Raw genomic sequence first — 21,223 nt, forward strand, 5'->3', positions numbered from 1 at the left:
CAGCGGTGGCCGTGCTTGCACACTATAGGAAGGGGCACACTGCCGTGGTCCTGGCCACTAGAGACGTTTTTTTCCTATAGTGAGGTGTTTTTTTCCTATAGTGTGCAAGCACGACCACCGCTGCTGGATTGCAGGGTGGTATGTAACCATGGAAATGGGCAGTGTATAATGTGATGGAAAAATGAATCCAGCCAGCACAGGAGGCAATATGGACAATCACAATACATTAGTAAGTGGCTTGTATTAACTTTCTCTATAGTACTGAAGTGAGACAGCCCCTATGAGTGCTGTGTCTAGTCCATATGGCCTATGTTCCTTTCTCCTCTGTATAAATCAGTGTAATGTCTCGCGATAGAAGCACTGTAGGCTGCGGCTGACATATACAGTAGGGGTGTGGTATCAGGGGAGGGTTGGTAGGGGGGGGGGCGTGCCTCCTCAGCTGCCGGTGTGCAGTTCATTCATCTGCCAGAATCAGTTAGTGAGGACTGCGGGCGGGAGCGTGCACCGAGCCCCGAGCCGAGGAGCCGCAGACACCGTCCAGCTACACCGGAGTATCATCTGCATACGTCGCCGGTGCGCGCCTCTCTGGGGATGGACAAGCAGTCCGAAAACGCCTCATGTGCCGGCTTATTGGGGCAGGAGGAGCCCAAGTCCCTGGAGAAGGTGCTTTCCATGTGATTATTATTACTAGTATTAATGGCTATGTGGTTATTACTATTAATGGCTGTGTGTGTTGGGGGGGGGGGGGGGGGGGGTCATGACGTGCCGCATAGCCCGCACTACATGTGACTGGTCCTCTCTTGTCATTGAGGCAGGTCAAGTTCTTTCCTACGGCTCCCTGCCTGAGTCATGGACACTGTGTACTTTCCGAGGATGCACGAAGTTTCCTCCGTGGCTGGCACCATGTGTCTGACGTGGACAGCAGGGCATGGAATGGGCACAGCATTCCTGTCTATTGTTCATCATAACAGCCTGGCAGAACGATAATGCCCTATTATTTAGAGCGTAGCCTGGGCAGTCACTATAGGAACCCGCTCAGGAATTGTTCACAGGAGGCTATTCCAGTACCCTTCAAAATCATATATAGATAGAACGTGGACCTATATCGCTAGCGTCTCGTAAAATGTGGTGGCTATGGGCAACTGCTGCGCTGCTCTATGAGACTGATGTATAAAGCTAGCCAGATATGTTCTAACCTCAGACCGCATTTTCGAAATACTCAGTAATTTCCATTATTGGAAGCAACCCAGACACAGAATCCAGAATTAGTCCGTATTCCCGTCCCCTCATTTTCTCCCATAGCCCCGCTACAAATCTAGATTAAATCCAGAAGCGGATGATGGACAGACTAGAGAGCTAATGTAGATGTGAATGAGCCCTATTCCTATATATGAACCGGATGAAGAACGGTGAACTGTATTACGGGTGAATTTCCTAGTAAATGATCCCTCCCTTAAAGGTTACTACAGTGCACAGCCATCCTTCTGTATACTGTACAGTGTGGTATAAGGATGACTCATGTGAGTAGTCTTGACACCTCAAGGGCCGCCCCGCCAAATCTTTCAATGAAAATGGCTGAAATTGTGTTCAGATTGTAGGCCTCTTTCACGCGTCCATATGTGACAAGATGATCAGTGGTTCATCCGTGATGCGTCCGTTGGCCCATGTGTCCGTTTCTTACCCTGCGTGTCATCCGTATTCTACGTACACTGGTAGGCTGAAAACTAACTTCTTCCAATGGTCCGTAAAAAGCACTGACCAAATACGGACACCATGGTTTTCACGGACCCATGGGCATGTTTGAGCTGCGTGTCTCTGTGGTTTTCCTCCTGATCCATGGTCAGTGGAAAATCACTGATGTATGATTAAACACATTAAAATCAGTGGGTACATGGCGAACACAGACAGCATGCGTCCACGATTTACTGTAGTGTGAACGAGGCCTGAGAGTAACGATCATTCCTGGGGGGTCAGCTTTGACTGCTGCTGGGATGTCTGCATTTTTTTTCCTTGTTGAGTTGCACTAAAGTGAATTGGTAAATAAATGCCACACAATACTTACCTTTTCCACAGTTGCACATAAGTGTATCGCCCTCAGTCTTTATGTGACCTGGGGTAGTAACCGCATACAGGTAGTCAGCTACCGCCCTCTTTCTAGTGGCGGCTCCTTTGACAGCTGATTACCAGGTCTTAAAGAGTTAAAGACCCCCTGAGTGATCACGTTCATGTATGGCAATGCGGAGGGGGTCTGTGACAACCATGGAAAATATGGTTCCCCAAGGTGACAGACTCTTTGTAGCGGCCCCCTACTTTGATTAGGCTACGTTCACACTTGAGGCAGTGTGATCCGGCGGGCAGTTCCGTCGTCGGAACCGTCCGCCGGATCCGCTGATCTGGATGTGACTGAAAGCATTTGTGAGACTCATCCGGATGCGGGTCCGTCTTACAAATGCATTGTGAGAACGGATCCGTCTCTCCGCTTGTCATGCAGACAGACAGATCCAGCTTGTATCTTTTTTTTTACCACATTTACCGGTCTGCGCATGCGCAGACCCGAAGGACGGATCCGGCATTCCGGTATTTTGAATGCCAGATCCGGCACTAATACATTCCTATGGGGAAAAATGCTGGATCCGGCATTCGGGCAAGTCTTCATTTTTTTCGCCGGAGATAAAACCGTAGTATGCTACGGTTTTCTCTTTTGCCTGATCAGTCAAAACGACTGAACTGATGCATCCTGAACGGATTACTCTCCATTCAGACTGCATGGGGATAAAACTGATCAGTTATTTTCCGGTATAGAGCCGCTAGGACGGAACTCAGTGCTGGAAAAGAAAAACGCTAGTGTGAACGTACCCTAAATTGGGGGTCCCGAGCAGACAAACGGTCTGTATTAGACGATGTCCACACGTGACTGAAATGTCACAGATTTTTGGGGTCACATCTGCCGTGTTGTACAGTACCGAAAAAGTGGATGAGAATTTTAAGAAATCTCATCTACACGAAGTGTACAAAAAAAGCGCAGTGTGCGATTTTAATTTCACCCTTTCCAATGGGCTGTTAGTACGGCGGCAGGCAGACTAGAATTCGCAGCGCTATAAATCATGATGATGCCGTGAGTTCATGCTCAGCCCGGATAACACAGATTATGTTTTCCGGACTGATTAAACCGCTCTCACAGATCCAATTCTGGTTCTCCTTGTAGAACCACAGAGGTCCGGATGTTGTGTCCGTAACTTGGATGCTCAATTGCGGCCTGCCCTTGTGAGGTATTTGAAATGCACCTAGGTGGTCGTTTCTGGAGGAAATATAACAAGAAACGATTTGGGTTGGACTTTCCGGATTGTTGTCCGCACAGCGGGGGACTGCCATAGTCTGCAGGTTCCTTTATGACTCTGACATCAGTAAGACGTGTAGACCTTCATTGTCTGTCGTCTGGGTTTTCCGCCGTGGTACATCTGCTACCTGCACCGTAACGGAAGTTTTCACCACAGGCTATGTAACTTCCTTTGGTACATGTCTGCACGCCAGGCACTACCTATGCCAAGCCTGCATTTACGAAAATGTAAATTTGTATCTAGTAATACAGTGGATCCATCTCCTTGCGTTCAGTGCAGTTTTCTCTGTATACAGTATTTTCTGTCCCATGCAGGCCGGTATGTGACTTTTCTAATCTGTTCTTGGCATGTGCTGTTGGCGTCGCCGGAGAGGAGAGTATTAACATTCCTGCGAGCTGAGGGCTCATTCTTCCCTCTTTGATTTGTAGGTTCTATATTTTACAGTAAGTTGTGCGCAGAAAATCCATGACTCCCTTTCTGTATTACAGGGTCGACAAGGGAAGCACAAGCTGTCCGTCTGCAATAAAATATGTTATGCCATTGGTGGGGCGCCATACCAAATCACTGGTTGTGCCCTGGGATTCTTCCTGCAAATCTACCTCTTGGATGTAGTACAGGTAACTATGATGTGGCATAAAAGTGAAGTCCTACATTTAGGACCCTTGCAGTCATTTCAAGCCCACTTTTTCCTTTCATTCTAGATGAGCCCTTTCCATGCCTCCATCATTCTTTTTACTGGAAGGATTTGGGATGCCATCACAGATCCTCTGGTTGGATTCTTCGTCAGTAAAAGCTCTTGGACATGGTTTGGCCGACTGATGCCTTGGTAAGTGAAATAACCTCTACGGACAGAGTTTCAGAGGTATCTACAGCAGCTTTGCTGGTTGCCAATGGAATTAGATTGTGGACCTCAGCTCCTGCAATGTTCTCCGCATTGGGAGGTGACTACAGATTAACCTCACAATCAAGATAAGGGAAGCAAACTGTTTGCAATCTACTCTACTGTATGTAGATTTCAAGTGTCCACTGAAGTTTTTCCCACAGGGTAGGTTCACATATATGCATTGAGAACTCTGGTAGTATGCCCTCGGCAGAGGAAGAGACTACCAGAGTTCACCGTATCCGGCATAACTGGCCGGTAGCGCGCACCACCGCTGACTATCCGACAGGGATGTGGCTGGTTTGATGTCTTTCAGACAGAGAAAAGATACTGGGCCAGATTTATCATGACTCTGACAGCTCACTCCACTTTAACATATGGCTAAAGTCAGTTTTAGCCAAGTCAGATTTATGATCGGCCCTCTAAGACTGTAATAAATGTGGTTTGGCGGTAGCAGTTTATCCGTCAGTAAGCAGCTTTACAAAAGTCGCACGTTTTTATGAAAAAGTCGCATGTTCTATTAAAAAGTCTCATAAGATAAGCATGGTCCTCACTGGAGTGAAATTGCAACTTTTTTGCGACTTTTTAAATAGTCACAATAGTAAATCTGTCTAGAGATTCATTTACATAAGAAAACACGCCTACTTTCAGAAAACTGGCGAGCATAGTGCAAGGCAGAAAAAATTCGCAAATTTTTGCGCAGTTTAAGCAATTGCGCAAAAATTTGCGACTTTTTCACTCCATTATTCTGACTTGAGCTAATGATAAATCTGGCCCACAGAATTCAGCTTTATTTGTCTGGCCGAAAACTGGCATTTATAGTAGAAGGCAGCTGGATCCCTATAGGATACCATTATATGTGGCTCTAGCGGTGAGTGGTAGCTTCACGTGGATCTGCGGTCCGTTTTTTGCGTTCCGTATACGGAACCAATCATTTCAATGGTTACGCAAAAAAAAACTGAATGTGTTCCGTATGCATTCCGTCTCCGTATTTCCGTTTTTCCATTCCGTTGAAAGATAGAACATGTCCTATTATTGCCCGCAAATCACGGTCCGTGGCTCCATTCAAGTCAATGAGTCCGCCAAAAAAACGGAACACATACGGAAATGCATCCGTATGTCTTCCGTTTCCGTTCCGTTTTTTCTGACCCATCTATTGAAAATGTTATGCCCAGCCCAATTTTTTCTATGTAATTACTGTATACTGTATATGCCATACGGAAAAACGGAACGGAAACGGAACCACAACGGATCCGTGAAAAACGGACCGCAAAACACTGAAATGGACATACTGTAGTGTGAAAGAGGCCTTAGTCTGTTCACAACGCTAGCTTGTCAAGGGTAAAACAATTAAGGGCCCTATTACGCTGCCCGATTTTCAGATAGGATGAGCGGCAATGGATGATAAACACGTGCCTTGGCACTTGTTTGTACCGGCCTATAAAAAAGTGAATGTGGGGGGAGTTAACGCTACCACGGTCGTTCCTACCCCATTCAGTTGTAATGACTGCCAGCAGCATAGGGCGATGTGCCGCCGACAGCTGACTAACAAGCCTTTGCTAATCCTTTACAACAGCTGGAGGGCCGCAGTTTGAGGATGCCTGAGCTAAATGATTGTATGAGCCAATTATTGGGAGCAAGGTACCTTCTGAGACCGTCTCTTATTATGGGGGTCTCCCGACTGTACTCGGGCAGCAGATCAAATAAAAAGCTACTATCTACACTTCATTATGTATAGGATTTTTGCGAGTGTGGCATGTGTCCTTTTTAAATGGCAGATTTGTACTGGAGACATTGATAGGTGACCTGCCAACTGCTCGACCTACAAATATCCATGTGTTTATTTGAGCCATAGCTGCTGGTAGTGTACTGATAACAGGAAGGTATTCAGGCGGGGCAGTACGAGGTGGTGTAGTAGTAAAGGCACAGGAGCCGACTGCTCGTTATTGGTTAACTGTGTTTTGGCTCTTTATCTGCAGAAGGATATTATGGGAGGACGGGTCATACACTATATTTACACCGCCACTATACCATTACACTACAGTTCATTCACCGCTTGTTTAATAATAACAGCTCTATAGGGGTTCTGCACACATCAGCAGTGACTCTCTGTGTTCTCCTCTCAAATACTAAATGTATGTATAGATTAAATTATGTATAAATGTGAAGAACCCCCTCTTCCGCCTCATGAACTTGTGTAACTTATTATTATACAGACACACGGGAGCGGAGCATTGAATGAGCTCCGTACGGGTTCTGTATGCCTTTTTAGACACCACAGAGCATGTACTTTCAATGGAATGTCAGGCACTCCCCAGCACACCGCGCACATGTCTATGGATCTGTATATACCCATCCAAACCAAATCTCTATTGACTTGTATGGGGAAAAAAAACTATTGCTTGCTTACAGTATCCAACATTGTGATATAGCTTTTATTTCACATGTACTGACCCATAAGCATTAGCTGATCATTAGGCAGACGTACAGATCTTTCACTTTTTCGTTTTCTGGTACGGACCAATATGTGCCGTTCTTAATTGTTTTCCATCTGAAAAGAATTCATTCAAATGAATGAATCGGGAGAAAGGAAAAATAAAAAAAGGACACACCCGGATGCTATACAGACATCCAGATACGTCAGGCGTTTTGACATCTCTTCTATAAAGGCCTCATGCACACGACCGTTGATTTGGTCCGCATCTGAGCCGCAGTTTTGGCGGCTTGGATGCGGACCCATTCCCTTCAATGGGGCTGCAAAAGATGCGGACAGCATCCGTTGTTCCTTTACTGTGGCCCTGCAAAAAAAATATAACCTGTCCTATTCTTGTCCGTTTTGCGGACAAGAATAGGCAGTTATATTAATGGCTGTCCGTGCCGTTACGCAAATTGCGGAACGCCCATGGACGCCATCAATGTTTTGCGGGCCGCAAAACACACAGCGGTGGTGTGCATGAAGCCAAATAGCAAACGCTAGTAGTAAGACACACTGGGGGTCACTTATCTTTGATGGAGTCTGCACTGCCGGACGAAAACGGGCATAAAGACTAAGGCTAGTTTCACATCTCTGGCATTGTCGTCTGGCAGAGAATGCTGGGAATTGGCTGGACACAAACCGCAGTATGCAGCAGTTTCTGTCTGACTGATTCTTGGCATATTTACCAGATTATTGCGTTATAGTTAACGGGGCCGGCGGCCATTCCATTTGCATTCAGCAGTTCCGGATCCAGAGAATTGTTGCCGGAGAGGTGAAACTAGCCTTAGTAAATGACCCCCACTGTGTGGCAATAGACACAGGTGGCCAAAAAAAAGCATGCATTTTATCTGGCCGTTTTTAGCAGTAGAAAAAAACTGCCACTTAAAATTCATGTGCTTAAGGACCCTAAAGGAAGTATTTTATATCCATTTCAAAATGCTGAAATCTACTGATTGTGTCTTTCTTGGTTTATGCAGTTAAAAATGCTAAAGTCAAAAGAATTTGGTCATTTCCCTGCTGAGGAGAAGGGAGAGCGGGCAGACAAAGGGTTAAGCTTAGAACAGACGTGGTGCTGTGTGACTCCTCCAGCAGAACAGGCGGTTTTTGCCTGTGACGTGGCCCTCGCCTGATCAGATAGAAAGGCATGGCTGAGGAATGAGTTAACGTATAAAAATGGAAGGGGCGGTAACTTTATTAAAAGCACAACACACCACCTGTTTTGGCCAATGGAAAACTTGGGTGTGTGCAGCCGGGGCTCAGGCCACCCAATCAGAGGCCGGGAAGTGTTTAAGCTATTCACTGACAGCTGAGGTTACTACAGGGCACAGGATATACTAGCTGCTCCATACAGCAGATGTAGGCTGATCACATTTACTGCTGGAGCACACTAATTACCCGGTGTCTCCTATTAGGCACTTCATTAGTGTTACAGTATATAAGCTTGATTCCTGCCTTCAGACATGGTAGATTTGTTCCAAATTTTCAGTTTTAACTTCACACCAAAAATCTGCACTTCATGTTACAATACAGGTTGGTGAGGTTTTCAAAACCTCATACACGAAGAGGATAAAATATGTGCGGGATGCCACACCAAATCTACACGCGTTAGAGAATATTTACACATAGCAGATGAGGCGGGGTTAAAACTGCACCAGAGGGAAAAAAAAATCAATATGTGTAAAATATATAATATATTTAAAAACTAAAGGTGTTTAGGATACGTCGATGTGTCTGAAAACTCAGCGGAAAATTTTGCTGTGATACCACGGCAACAACCGCACATATTAGTGATCATGCACATGGACGTATTTTCTTTTTTAGTATCCGTTCTCTGTGTGCATTCTGTTTCGGTATTCGGACAATGATAGTGCTGTTCTATAAGAGGCCAGCTCTTCCGTTCTGCAAAATACGGAATGCACACGGACTTCATCCGTATTATTTGCGGATCCGTGTTTTGCGGACCGTAAACTACATACGGTCGTGTGCAGGAGTCCTAACTTGCAGTTTTTGTAGCGGAATTTTGTAGCAGTGGATTGGACAGACTCCATTCCAAAAGCTGAAATCTGCGGCATAAATTTACATGCTGCAGATTTCGAATCCGCACCATGTGGATGCGATTTTTTTATATTATTTTTTTATTATTATTATTATAATTATTATTATAATCATTATATTTTTTTTTTTTTTTGTAGGTACTGTACAACACTGCGGATTAGCCGCATAAAAATGACGCATTGGCCTTAGGGTGCGTTCACACAACTGTAATTTAATGTAGATTGCGGGTGACATCCGTGTGCCGTCGGCATTTTTAGTGGCCCCGTAGAAATGAATGGGTCCACGTGCGATCCACAATAAGGGTCCATTCACACGTCCGTAATTTGGGTCCGTATTCGTTGGGCAATTTGTGGACCCATTCACTTTCAATTGGGGTTGGAACAGATGCAAATCCACATTTTCAGGATCCGTTTTTTCGGGATCCGCAATTTCGTTCCTGAAAAAAAATAGAACATGTCCTATTCTTGTCCGCAATTGTGGACCAGAAAAGGCATTTTCTATTATAGTGTCTGTGATGTGCGGTCCGCAAATTGCGGATCGCACATTGCAGGTGTCCGTGTTCGGATCCGCAAAACACTTACGGACGTGTGAATGGACCCTTATACAGACATGTGAATGCCCCCTTAACCTGTAAAAACCTCAACCACATGCATCCACTCTGTATGATTATATTGTTACAGATATGTGGAGAATTAAACATTTCCATTATGTGTGAACTCATCCTTATGATATCATGTTGTGTACATTGCTGGAAAACAAACTATATATACCTGTAAATGTATATCGGGGGAGAAAATGAACTATGTGAGCCATTGAAAAGTGAAAAGACGTACATTAATATGACAAGGCGTGTGCGCGGAGCCTTACAGCACAAAGCAGTGACGTTCTTAGGGCTTCCTTTCAATATATACATTTGACTTTCTTTTTGTTCTATAAGTCTAGACTATTAGGGTATGTTCACACAGTGCAGCACAAAATAGGATTTCTCCGCATCATGTGAATGCTGTCTTGGAGCTACCCCTCCCAAGTAAAACTGTATTTACTAGGTGTGGTTGATGGTATAGGGATTTTCATGGCTTTGTACTGTAAGACAAACAATTATGTATCAGCCCTTACCACTTACGTACGGTACTTGAGGCCAAATTAAAAAGATTTATGAAAGCTGTTTCTGTTTTCTTAGGAACGGTCTTTGTTGGCCTGCTGCCATCATGGAAATCCTGTATGATCTCACTGTGTGACTGTGACATAACAGGATTTCCTGTCTATAACGGGAACAGCACAACAGCGGGTAATGCCAAGAGCCGGATGGTCCCAGCACGCTGTCTGAAGCCTCAACTGTCACTCTCAGTTGGGTCTAATCATATCTGAACTTTAAGAGTACGAGAGTGTCCAGTGCGGAAGACGAGCTCGTTGTGGGAGCGTGATTTCCCGTTAAGGAAACGTTTCCTTTCATAGTATTGCATAACGTTATAATGATTTATAATGCTGTGTCCCTCTGCATGATCTTGCATGTACTGAATTATCATAAGTGCATTATGTCAGTATGATTCTGTAGAAGCAAGGTCAGGCAGAGACACACAGCATTATAAATCATTATAATGCCATGCAGTCCTGTGAAAGGAGCGGTGTCCAAAACGGTAAGTCACCCTCCCACATGGAGCATGTATTCTGCACTGGACACGCTCATCTGAAATTACTCTATTGGGGTTTTCCCTGCTATTGATGAATTATCCTCAGGAAGGGTCATCAATATCTGATCAGTGAGGGTGCAACACCCCACAGTCCCACCAATCAGCTGTTCCCTGCACCCTCTGATGCTGGAACTAGCACTCTCAATGGAACAGAAAGCAGACGGCTCCATTCAAAGTGTAGTGGCCATGCAGAGTTGCTGCAGATTAGCGCTCATTCACTTCAATTGAAGCTGAGCGGCAGTAATCCAGCATCGCCACTACACTTGTGAATGGAGCAGGAAGCATAGCTCCATTCAAATGCTAGTTCCAGCACCAAAGGCTGCAAGGAACACCTGATTGGTGAAGGGTGCAGGGTATTGGACCCTCAATAGGATATTAAAGGGGTTGTTTCACTTCAGCAAATAGAATTTATCATGTAGAAAAAGTTAATACAAGGCACTTACTAATGTATTGTGATTGTCCCTATTGCCTCCTTTGCTGACTTGATTCATTTTTTTCCATTACATTATACATTGTTTGTTCCCATGGTTACAACCATCCTGCAATCCAGCAGCGGTAGCCGTGCTTGAATACAGTAGTAAAAAGCCTATGTGCACTCCCAAGGCTCTGGCCACCAGAGAGCCGATGCTTTTTTTTCTGTAGTGTGAGTGCAAGCACGACCACTGCTGCTGGACAGCAGGGTGGTATACTGGGATGGAAAAATGAATCCAGCCAGCAAAGGAGGCTATATGGATAATAACAATACATTAGTGGCTTGTAATAACTTTCTCTACATGATAAATGCCATTTGCTGAAATGAGACAACCCCTTTTAATGAATGAATTCCTAGCAGTCTGCAGTAAGGGTACAGAGGGGCAGTAACCAGTTGGGGGTGTGTACCTGCACAGACTCACTCTATCCAATCAGTGCTGCAATTTTTAGTCTGTGCAGGTACACCCCCCCCCCCCCCCCAACTGGTTACCGCCCCTCTGTACCCTTACTGCAGACTGCTAGGAATTCATTCATAACTTCTAGTACAAATAATAAAGGAATGGCACAACATGGAGCCATAAGAATGGATGTTCCAGAGTTATTACATGGGGAATAAAGGTAGCTATTAAAACAGGCGTGTCAGGAGTGGTGACAGGTCCTCTTTAATTGTGCTTTTTAGCGCATCAAAAATGCATTGTGTGAAACCAGCCTCAGGACTGTTGGGTGAGCACACAGCTTGCTTCATTGGTGTCAATCACTTGTATCTGGTGCTACTAGGCTCTTTCACATCTGCGTTCTTTTCTTCCGGCATAGAGTTCCGTCATCGGGGCTCTATGCCGGAAGAATCCTGATCAGGATTATCCCCATGCATTCTGAATGGAGTGAAATCCGTTCAGGATGTCTTCAGTTCCGGACCGGAACGTTTTTTGGCCGGAGAAAATACCGCAGCATGCTGCGCTCTTTGCTCCGGCCAAAAATCCTGAAGACTTGCCGCAAGGCCGGATCCGGAATTAATGCCCATTGAAAGGCATTGATCCGGATCCGGCCTTAAGCTAAACGGCGCTTTGCCGGATCCGACGTTTAGCTTTTTCTGAATAGCGTCCCGGCAGCCATGGTAAAGTGTAGTGGGGAGCGGGGGAGCAGCATACTTACCGTCCGTGCGGCTCCCGGGGCGCTCCAGAGTGACGTCAGGGCGCCCCAGGCGCATGGATGACGTGTTCGCATGGCACGTCATCCATGCGCATGGGACGCTCTGACGTCACTCTGGAGCGCCCCGGGAGCCGCACGGACTGTAAGTATGCCGCTCCCCCGCTCCTACTATGGCAACCAGGACTTTAATAGCGTCCTGGCTGCCATAGTAACACTGAAAGCATTTTGAAGACGGATCCGTCTTCAAATGCTTTCAGTACACTTGCGTTTTTCCGGATCCGGCGTGTAATTCCGGCAAGTGGAGTACACGCCGGATCCGGACAACGCAAGTGTAAAAGAGGCCTAAACTCTGTGGCTCCAATTCTGCTAGAGTGATTACTGATGGTTCAGTATCTAGAAAAATAATACAGTTAAATATAATAGCCAAAGATTGTTATGTGCAGTGATTCCAGAGGCAGAAGGACATGCGAACCTCCTCCAGTTAGTCTCCTGTAGTTTGTGGAGACACACATGGGTGGTGGTTCAGTCTACTACACTGTGTAATCATGTGAATATTATTGTAGGTATAAAATATCATCCCTTTCTCATGTTCCTCTTTCTCCACAAACAGGATTATATTGTCCACACCTTTTGCGGTGACATCTTACTTCCTCATCTGGTTTGTGCCTGGATTCACCAATGGTCAGCTCCTGTGGTACCTAACCTTCTACTGCCTCTTCCAGACGCTTGTAACGGTGAGGATCATGGTGGAATTCAAAATGTCCGTTCTCTGAATATCTGTGCCAAAGAATATTGGAAAAGTGGCAGAGTGGTGCTTATGGGCTCAATGCATTCCCGTGGTAGTATGCTTCTACTCTGGTACAAACACCCCAGAAACAAAACTAGACCCCACTCCTCTAGCAGAACGTGCGAAAATCTTCCCTCTTACGGGATGCTATGCATTTAACAGAAAATCTACCAATAGTATATGGCTTTTACTCTTCAACAAGATACCTCAGCTGATTATCACTGTCGCAGAGCATAGTTTTTGTCTCTTCACACCGATAATTTTTGTTTTTCAGTGTTTCCATGTGCCTTATTCAGCTCTTACAATGTTTATCAGTAAAGAACAGAGTGACCGGGACTCCGCTACCGGATACCGTACGTAACGGCAACTGATGTTCTTACAAATCTGCTCCTGGAAAGGCCTGCATTCTCTTTAATATTACTATTCCGTTTCTTTCAGGTATGACGGTTGAGGTATTGGGTACTGTCCTTGGTACAGCAATTCAAGGACAGATTGTGGGTAAGGTGGAGGAATCATGTGTGCCGAACTCCTTCCAAAACCAGTCACTGGAAAGTATTAATGGTTCTCAGGATCCAGAACCTCTTACCAACATGGTGAGTCTCATCAATCTCCATGAATCCAAAACACTCATTGCTCCTCAAGCTTCTGCAAATATGTTTCTTGTGCTCCTTTATGTGTAGAGATTATTTTCTCGTGGCACTTTGCATTGTGTTTAGATTTTATTAGTAGGTTCCTTGTAACTGGTTGTATGTATTAATATAATTTGCATTATTTATATGGTAAAAAACATATATGAAGAGAAGACATATGCCAGTAAGATGCACTTGTCACAACCCCCATTCATCAACATGATATACTTGAATAGACTACTAACCAGTGCATATATACAGTGATCACAATCTTTTTAAAACTAGAAATCTAGGAGTAAATTTATCAATATTGTCATAAAATACACAATTCGGTAATGATTTCACTTGTTAGACATGCTGGACACTTTTTTACACTATTTCATCGCTGCTGTAATTTACACTAGCACAGAATATTCTTTGCAATTTAAAGGTAATTTTATTTAGTGATTTTCACAATAAGAGGTTCATGATCCAGGTTACAGAAAATTAAAGAGAACCTTTCATGGTTTTGTATTAATTGCGATAAATACCTTTTTTACTTGCGGGGTACCAGCCAGGGAGGGAAAAAAAAGCTCACCTTCTCCCTGGCTGTGACGCTCTCCCCTGTGATTGGATCGCGGCACAGCCAGGGAGAAGGAGACGCCCGTTGAGGAACCCTGGCGTCTCCTCCTCCCTGTACCGATCCATACTGGGCGGGAAAACTGCAGGGGGCACAGCGGGGCGTTCGAGCGATATTTTCAAAAATCTGGCAGGGTGGCAGCATCAGCGGGGGAGGGGGAGGAGCACCCCCAAGTAAAGGTATTTATCGCAATTAATACAAAACCATGAACGGTTCTCTTTAAATGCTGCTTAACCACTATCCATATGCTGTATGAGCCAGACGTTTCGGTCCATAGGGACCACCTTCAGCGGCTTGGCGTTTCTGTGGTCAGAGAGAAAGAGATATCTGGATTGGCGATCCAGATATCCCTTTATCTCTGAAACTCCAAGCCGCTGAAGAAGGCCCCTATGGACCGAAACGTCTGGCTCATACAGTATATGGATAGTGGTTAAGCAGCATTTAATTTCCTATAAACTGGATTTTCACAATAAGAAGATCATGAACTTCTTATTGTGAAAATCACTAAATTAAAATTACAATCACAGAAAATAATGCACTATAATAATAGATGCAAGCATAACCTATGGACTAAGCCCTCACTCTATTGATAATATCTGAGACACTTGGTCAATACATTTTGATCAAAACACATCTAAGCCCCCCTACCAAGTGACAAGGTGGTCTCAGTTCAGGCGGGTCCTACGCTAAACCTGCCTATGCTGTTATGCATCTATGTTCAGGAGCGCAGGCCCCCCCCACATATAGTGTGTTGCTCCTAGTTACCTCCATGTGCAGCAGCAACCGGTGGGAGGAGGAGCACACACACCTATATGATGGGTACCACCTTAATCAGCGCTCCTGAACATAGATGCATAATGGCATAGGCAGGTTTAGCGTAGGACCCGCCTGAACTGAGACCACCTTGTCGCTTGGTAGGTGGGCTTAGATGTGTTTTGATCAAAATGTATTGACCAAGTGTCTCAGAGTTTATCAATAGAGTGAGGGCTTAGTCCTTATGTTATGCTTGCATCTATTATTATAGTGTATTTTCTGTGACTGTATAAATGTAGCCATGCACATCTGCAACATTCATTATCATATCGTGCAGGATTGTTTTATATATTTTTTTTTCCGTGATTTGTTTCACAAAATAAAATTACCTTATAATTGCAAAGAATATTGTGTGCCGCATATTTATACTATTACAGCATCCCATTTGATATGCGTATAAGTGGGCAAGGATAAAATATTCAGTATAACATAACCAGCAATCTTAGCATCAGGAGAACAGAACAATGTGTAGATTCTGATGGGGGCACTGCCAGTTCTTTTGTGGGTCTGCATGTTACCGGAGCAGTGTCATGATGTAGGGTTGAAGATTAAGAAAACATTCACAGACTGGGTGTTGGATTTTGAAAACCTCATGATTGCCAAATATTAGTTTGACTAAAGCTTCTAAACTGTATTACCGTGTATGAGATTGCCAATTTACCATGTGTCTGTATTCGCAGAGACAAGCCTACATGATTGCTGCAGGGGTCATCTGTGCCATTTACGTCTTATGCGCTATAGTCCTTTCATTGGGAGTGCATGAGAAGAGAGGTGAGTACACGTTAGTCACATATCCTACATGAGTATATATGTATGTATTTCCACTTCTTGTATCACATTGGCCTCTTTGCTTCTCCTGCAGATTCCTGTGAGCTCTTGTCTGACCAACCCATATCCTTCTGGCAGGGCCTGAAACTAGTAATGAGTCATGGGCCCTACATTAAACTCATCACCGGCTTTCTTTTCACTTCATTGGCCTTTATGGTAAGTCTATTCATAGTCATGTTCTTGTATACATTACATTGTATTTCCAGGCTTGTTTCATCTTGATGTCAGTCATTCTGTCTCGCTCCTTTCCCAGTAAAAAACAAACAAACCTTGGTTTATTAGATCATAAATTAAAATGGTTTCCCGGGAGTATAATATTGGTGACCTGTCTGCAGGATAGGTCATCAGTATCTGATCGGTTGGGGTCCTTCTCCTGGCACCCCCGCCGATCAGCTGTTTGAAACGACCCCGGCGATGTGCTTTATAAACTGAAGAGGCAACAGCGCATGGCGGCCTCTCTAAATGGCTGACTGGCAGCATGTCGGTCCCCAGCGATCAGATATGGATGACCTATCCTGAGGAAAATCCATAAAATAGAACCCATGCAGTTGGTGGTTTCAGGCTGGTATCCTTATAGCTGTAGTTACTCATGTATGCTTTTTAAACGCGTTTTACAGGAAACGTGGTTTTAAAAAGTTTTGGATGGCTTCCCTCTGCCCGTCTTGGCTTGAATGACAGGTCTCTCCCTATAGGAATAGGGAGAGACCTGGAAAGACCAGGAGATAAGTGGTGTCTGGCAGTTGCTTATCTCCAGTTGGGGCAGAAAGCTGATGGCAGAACTAGATAAAAGACCACCTGGAAGACCAAAGTGGTGGTGCTGGAATGGAGTAGGATTGAGCAGGCGAGTAATTGCTTTAGTATATTAAATTGCATTATGGCTTTCTATACTATACTTCTTTTCCCTTCACTTTCAAATGACCTAACAGGAGCCCCAGTTACAAGGGAAATAGCTGTGTTCTAGCATTGTGTCCCGTCTAGAACATTTTTTTTTTTCATGCTGTGTGGGTAAAATGTATCAGCCTCGAGTCCTTGCTGTATCGCTTACAGAAAATTGCCTAGACTGGATACAATTTCTTCAGCAGATCAGTCACATGTGAACAATACCCATCTGTCTGTCAAGGTTTTCACTGTGCAAAGAAGGTTAACAACAATTCACAGCAAGTTGAGATAAGCAATTGAAACACAAAGTACAGGTCCTTCTCAAAAAATTAGCATATTGTGATAAAGTTCATTATTTTCTGTAATGTACTGATAAACATTAGACTTTCATATATTTTAGATTCATTACACACCAACTGAAGTAGTTCAAGCCTTTTATTGTTTTAATATTGATGATTTTGGCATACAGCTCATGAAAACCCAAATTTCCTATCTCAAAAAATTAGCATATTTCATCCGACCAATAAAAGAAAAGTGTTTTTAATACAAAAAAAAGTCAACCTTCAAATAATTATGTTCAGTTCTGCACTCAATACTTGGTGGGGAATCCTTTTGCAGAAATGACTGCTTCAATGCGGCGTGGCATGGAGGCAATCAGCCTGTGGCACTGCTGAGGTGTTATGGAGGCCCAGGATGCTTCGATAGCGGCCTTAAGCTCATCCAGAGTGTTGGGTCTTGCGTCTCTCAACTTTCTCTTCCCAATATCCTACAGATTCTCTATGGGGTTCAGGTCAGGAGAGTTGGCAGACCAATTGAGCACAGTAATACCATGGTCAGTAAACCATTTACCAGTGGTTTTGGCACTGTGAGCAGGTGCCAGGTCGTGCTGAAAAATGACATCTTCATCTCCATAAAGCTTTTCAGCAGATGGAAGCATGAAGTGCTCCAAAATCTCCTGATAGCTAGCTGCATTGACCCTGCCCTTGATAAAACACAGTGGACCAACACCAGCAGCTGACATCACTGACTGTGGGTACTTGACACTGGACTTCAGGCATTTTGGCATTTCCCTCTCCCCAGTCTTCCTCCAGACTCTGGCACCTTGATTTCCGAATGACATGCAACAGTCCAGTGCTGCTTCTCTGTAGCCCAGGTCAGGCGCTTCTGCCGCTGTTTCTGGTTCAAAAGTGGCTTGACCTGGGGAATGCGGCACCTGTAGCCCATTTCCTGCACACGCCTGTACACGGTGGCTCTGGATGTTTCTACTCCAGACTCAGTCCACTGCTTCCGCAGGTCCCCCAAGGTCTGGAATCGGTCCTTCTCCACAATCTTCCTCAGGGTCCGGTCACCTCTTCTCGTTGTGCAGCGTTTTCTGCCACACTTTTTCCTTCCCACAGACTTCCCACTGAGGTGCCTTGATACAGCACTCTGGGAACAGCCTATTCCTTCAGAAATTTCTTTCTGTGTCTTGCCCTCTTGCTTGAGGGTGTCAATGATGGCCTTCTGGACAGCAGTCAGGTCGACAGTCTTACCCATGATTGCGGTTTTCAGTAATGAACCAGGCTGGGAGTTTTTAAAAGCCTCAGGAATCTTTTGCAGGTGTTTAGAGTTAATTAGTTGATTCAGATGATTAGGTTAATAGCTCGTTTAGAGAACCTTTTCATGATATGCTAATTTTTCGAGATAGGAATTTTGGGTTTTCATGAGCTGTATGTCAAAATCATCAATATTAAAACAATAAAAGGCTTGAACTACTTCAGTTGTGTGTAATGAATCTAAAATATATGAAAGTCTAATGTTTATCAGTACATTACAGAAAATAATGAACTTTATCACAATATGCTAATTTTTTTAGAAGGACCTGTATATTAAAAAGTTACATGAGGTACTTTCACACTTGCGGCAGAGGATTCCGGCAGGCAGTTCCGTCGCCGGATCCGTCAAAACGTATACAAACTGATGGCAGGATCCTGATCCATATGACAAATGCATTGAAATGCTGGATCCGTCGTTCCGGTGTCATCCTGAAAAACTGGTCCAGCATCTAGTCGTGTTTTTTTTTTTTTTTTTTTTTTTTTTTTTTTTTTTTTTTTTTTTTCGGTCGGAGCATGCGCAGACCGCAATGCTCGATCCGTTTTGCCAGAACACTCTGGGCATTAATGCATTTCAATGGGGAAAAATCCGGCATTCCGGCAAGTGTTCTGGAATTTTGGACGGAGATAAAACCTCAGCATGCTGAACTGAAGACATCCAGATGCATCCTGAACGGATTGTTCTCCATTCAGAATGCATGGGGATAAAACAGATCAGTTCTTTTCCGGTATTGAGCCCCTAGGATGGAACTAGATGCCGGAAAAGAATAATGCTAGTGTGAAAGTACCCTGACTATTCATAATACATCAAATGGGCTGTCCAGGATTGGGGGGAAAAAGGTTTTCCTTTTTAATAAAACCAGAAACTGCAGTGTCTGGTAATTCAGTTGAATGTGGCAGTAATATGTGCTCTTTTGGAGATCACATTCTTTTAGGATTTCCTGCATAGCCAAGGACAGTGTTCATTATTCACGACCTTAGTAGACTAAAAACCATTAAAGGGTCACACCTATCTAGATATTTATGACCTATCCACAGGATACGCAATAAATTTCCGATAGGCACGGCTCCAGCGCGCCTATCTCAAGTGGGTTCCCATCACACTGCAGTGAATGGAGAGGTGGCCACACATGCGATGCCTTCTCCATTCACTGCTATGGGACTTCAGAAAATAGCCGATCACTCTTAGAAGTGAATAGACAGAGCCAGGCACGTGACAATCCCACATCTTTCGTTGTGTCAGTCCACATATATTTCTCAAAATTTTAATTTTACAGTGGTGTGACCCTATATCAAATATACACTTACATTTATAGTTATCTGCATATTGAAGATGACATTTCTTTTTTAGTCACGTTAAAAAACGGGTCAATTATGAAATGTTTTATATGGTACCGAGAATAATTAGTAATTTTACTAAAAATGACTTTTCCTGGCGTTCTATATGATAACATAAAGGGTTGATTCTTGGTTGCTGATGTTATATAATATAAACCTTGTTCAAACTCTGTCCCCAAGTGCTGATCTCAGGACCTTGGCTGCAACAGACCAGTGTCCGTTTACATAGCGCCTGCCACTGCAGATAACTGTGTACATACTGTCTCCTCACAACTGCCAGCACTGACTGTAAAAATGTGTCCTCCGCTATGTCCTAGCACCACTTTAAGTTATTGCAGAGAACCACGTTAGGGTGGGTTCACATCACGTTTTATGCTACCGTTTGACGTATAAGTTACAAAAAAAATCTCACCGTGTTCTTGTATCCTGCACAGTGCAGTAAAAAAAAAGTAAAAAGAAGCTTTGTTTTCTTTATTTTTTATTTTTTGTTTTTTACAATGGAACTCTTTGGTGAAATGATGCCACTGTATGTAATCTCTATTTTTGTATACGTTAAACGGATGAGAAAAACTCGATGTCAACTCAGCCTTAGGGCTCGTTCACATGACCGTTGCCCGTGCTGTGGGCCGCAAATTGCGGTCTGCAATGCACGGGCACCGACCTTGGGCCACCCGCATGCGGATCGCGGACCCATTCACTCGAATGGGTCCTCGATACGTCCGTTCCGCAAAAAGATAGTGCAAGTTCTATCTTTTTGTGGTGCGGAGGCACGGAATGGAACCCCAGGAAGCACTCCGTAGTGCTTCCATGGGGTTCCGATCCGCACCGCATCTCTGGATTGGTGGACCCGTTCAAGTGAATGGGTCCGCATCCGTGATGCGGTATGCACACGGCTGGTGCCCCGTGTATTGCGGACCCGCCGTATGCTGGCCGCAATACGGCAACGGAAGGGCAGCAGTCGTGTGAACGAGCCCTTACATGTATAGTGCTTGTGAAGAGTGTGTGACGTGCAACCAAGGTAACCCTTCCATTTTACCTTCTCTTTTCAAGCTTCTAGAAGGAAACTTTGCCCTATTTCTGAAGTATACCCTGCAACACCGCAAGCACTTTCAGAATATCCTGCTTGTTATAATGGTGAGTATATGTAAGGATCCCTGCAGAATCCAGACTTGGGTTAATGTCTACTCTAGACTCATAAATACCTTTTTTGCATGTTACATTTTAGCAATAGTTTTTAATGCTGATTGAGATTCAAAGCCAGGCACACAGCTTCTTTTATTCTGCCAAGGCCAGGACAGAAAGGCATTGTAAGCTGGCGAGCATAATATTTATGCCCGTGCCCCTCCTCCATTCTCTCTCTGACAGATGGGCGGCACTGTCACTTTGTGAAACGGATATTACTTTTTAATCTGTCCCTCTCAAACACTATTTCATTCATGTATTCGTTATTTAATTCATTCCTTGCCCCTAGATTTCTGCTACACTGACGGTGCCATTCTGGCAGTGGTTCCTGACTCGGTTTGGAAAGAAAACTGCTGTCTATTTTGGGATATCGGTGAGCAAAAGTAAAGTAATATAATCTACCCGGCAGAAGTCTGGAAAGAATGAGAGCATGCTTGGCAGAGACTTGTAATGATGGGAAGTCTTTTTGATGCTGCCATCTGCTGGTCATTTAGAG

At 44.3% G+C, this 21,223-nt stretch overlaps 1 protein-coding gene across 1 annotated transcript in view; it reads left to right on the plus strand.

Moving 5' to 3' along the window:
• Positions 1 to 428: 428 nt before the first annotated feature.
• MFSD2A (major facilitator superfamily domain containing 2A) overlaps positions 429 to 21,223 on the plus strand; it is a 31,354-nt gene continuing 10,559 nt past the window's right edge. Inside the window, exons 1-10 of the mRNA XM_044286377.1 lie at positions 429 to 663; positions 3,827 to 3,955; positions 4,040 to 4,164; positions 12,671 to 12,794; positions 13,122 to 13,200; positions 13,286 to 13,440; positions 15,589 to 15,679; positions 15,771 to 15,892; positions 20,596 to 20,679; positions 21,017 to 21,100. Of these exons, the coding sequence (XP_044142312.1) occupies positions 592 to 663; positions 3,827 to 3,955; positions 4,040 to 4,164; positions 12,671 to 12,794; positions 13,122 to 13,200; positions 13,286 to 13,440; positions 15,589 to 15,679; positions 15,771 to 15,892; positions 20,596 to 20,679; positions 21,017 to 21,100 (1,065 nt within the window). The 5' untranslated portion in view covers positions 429 to 591. The remainder of the gene's footprint in view (positions 664 to 3,826; positions 3,956 to 4,039; positions 4,165 to 12,670; positions 12,795 to 13,121; positions 13,201 to 13,285; positions 13,441 to 15,588; positions 15,680 to 15,770; positions 15,893 to 20,595; positions 20,680 to 21,016; positions 21,101 to 21,223) is intronic.

Source organism: Bufo gargarizans, chromosome 3 (assembly GCF_014858855.1).
Source record: "Bufo gargarizans isolate SCDJY-AF-19 chromosome 3, ASM1485885v1, whole genome shotgun sequence".
Lineage (NCBI taxonomy): Eukaryota > Metazoa > Chordata > Amphibia > Anura > Bufonidae > Bufo > Bufo gargarizans.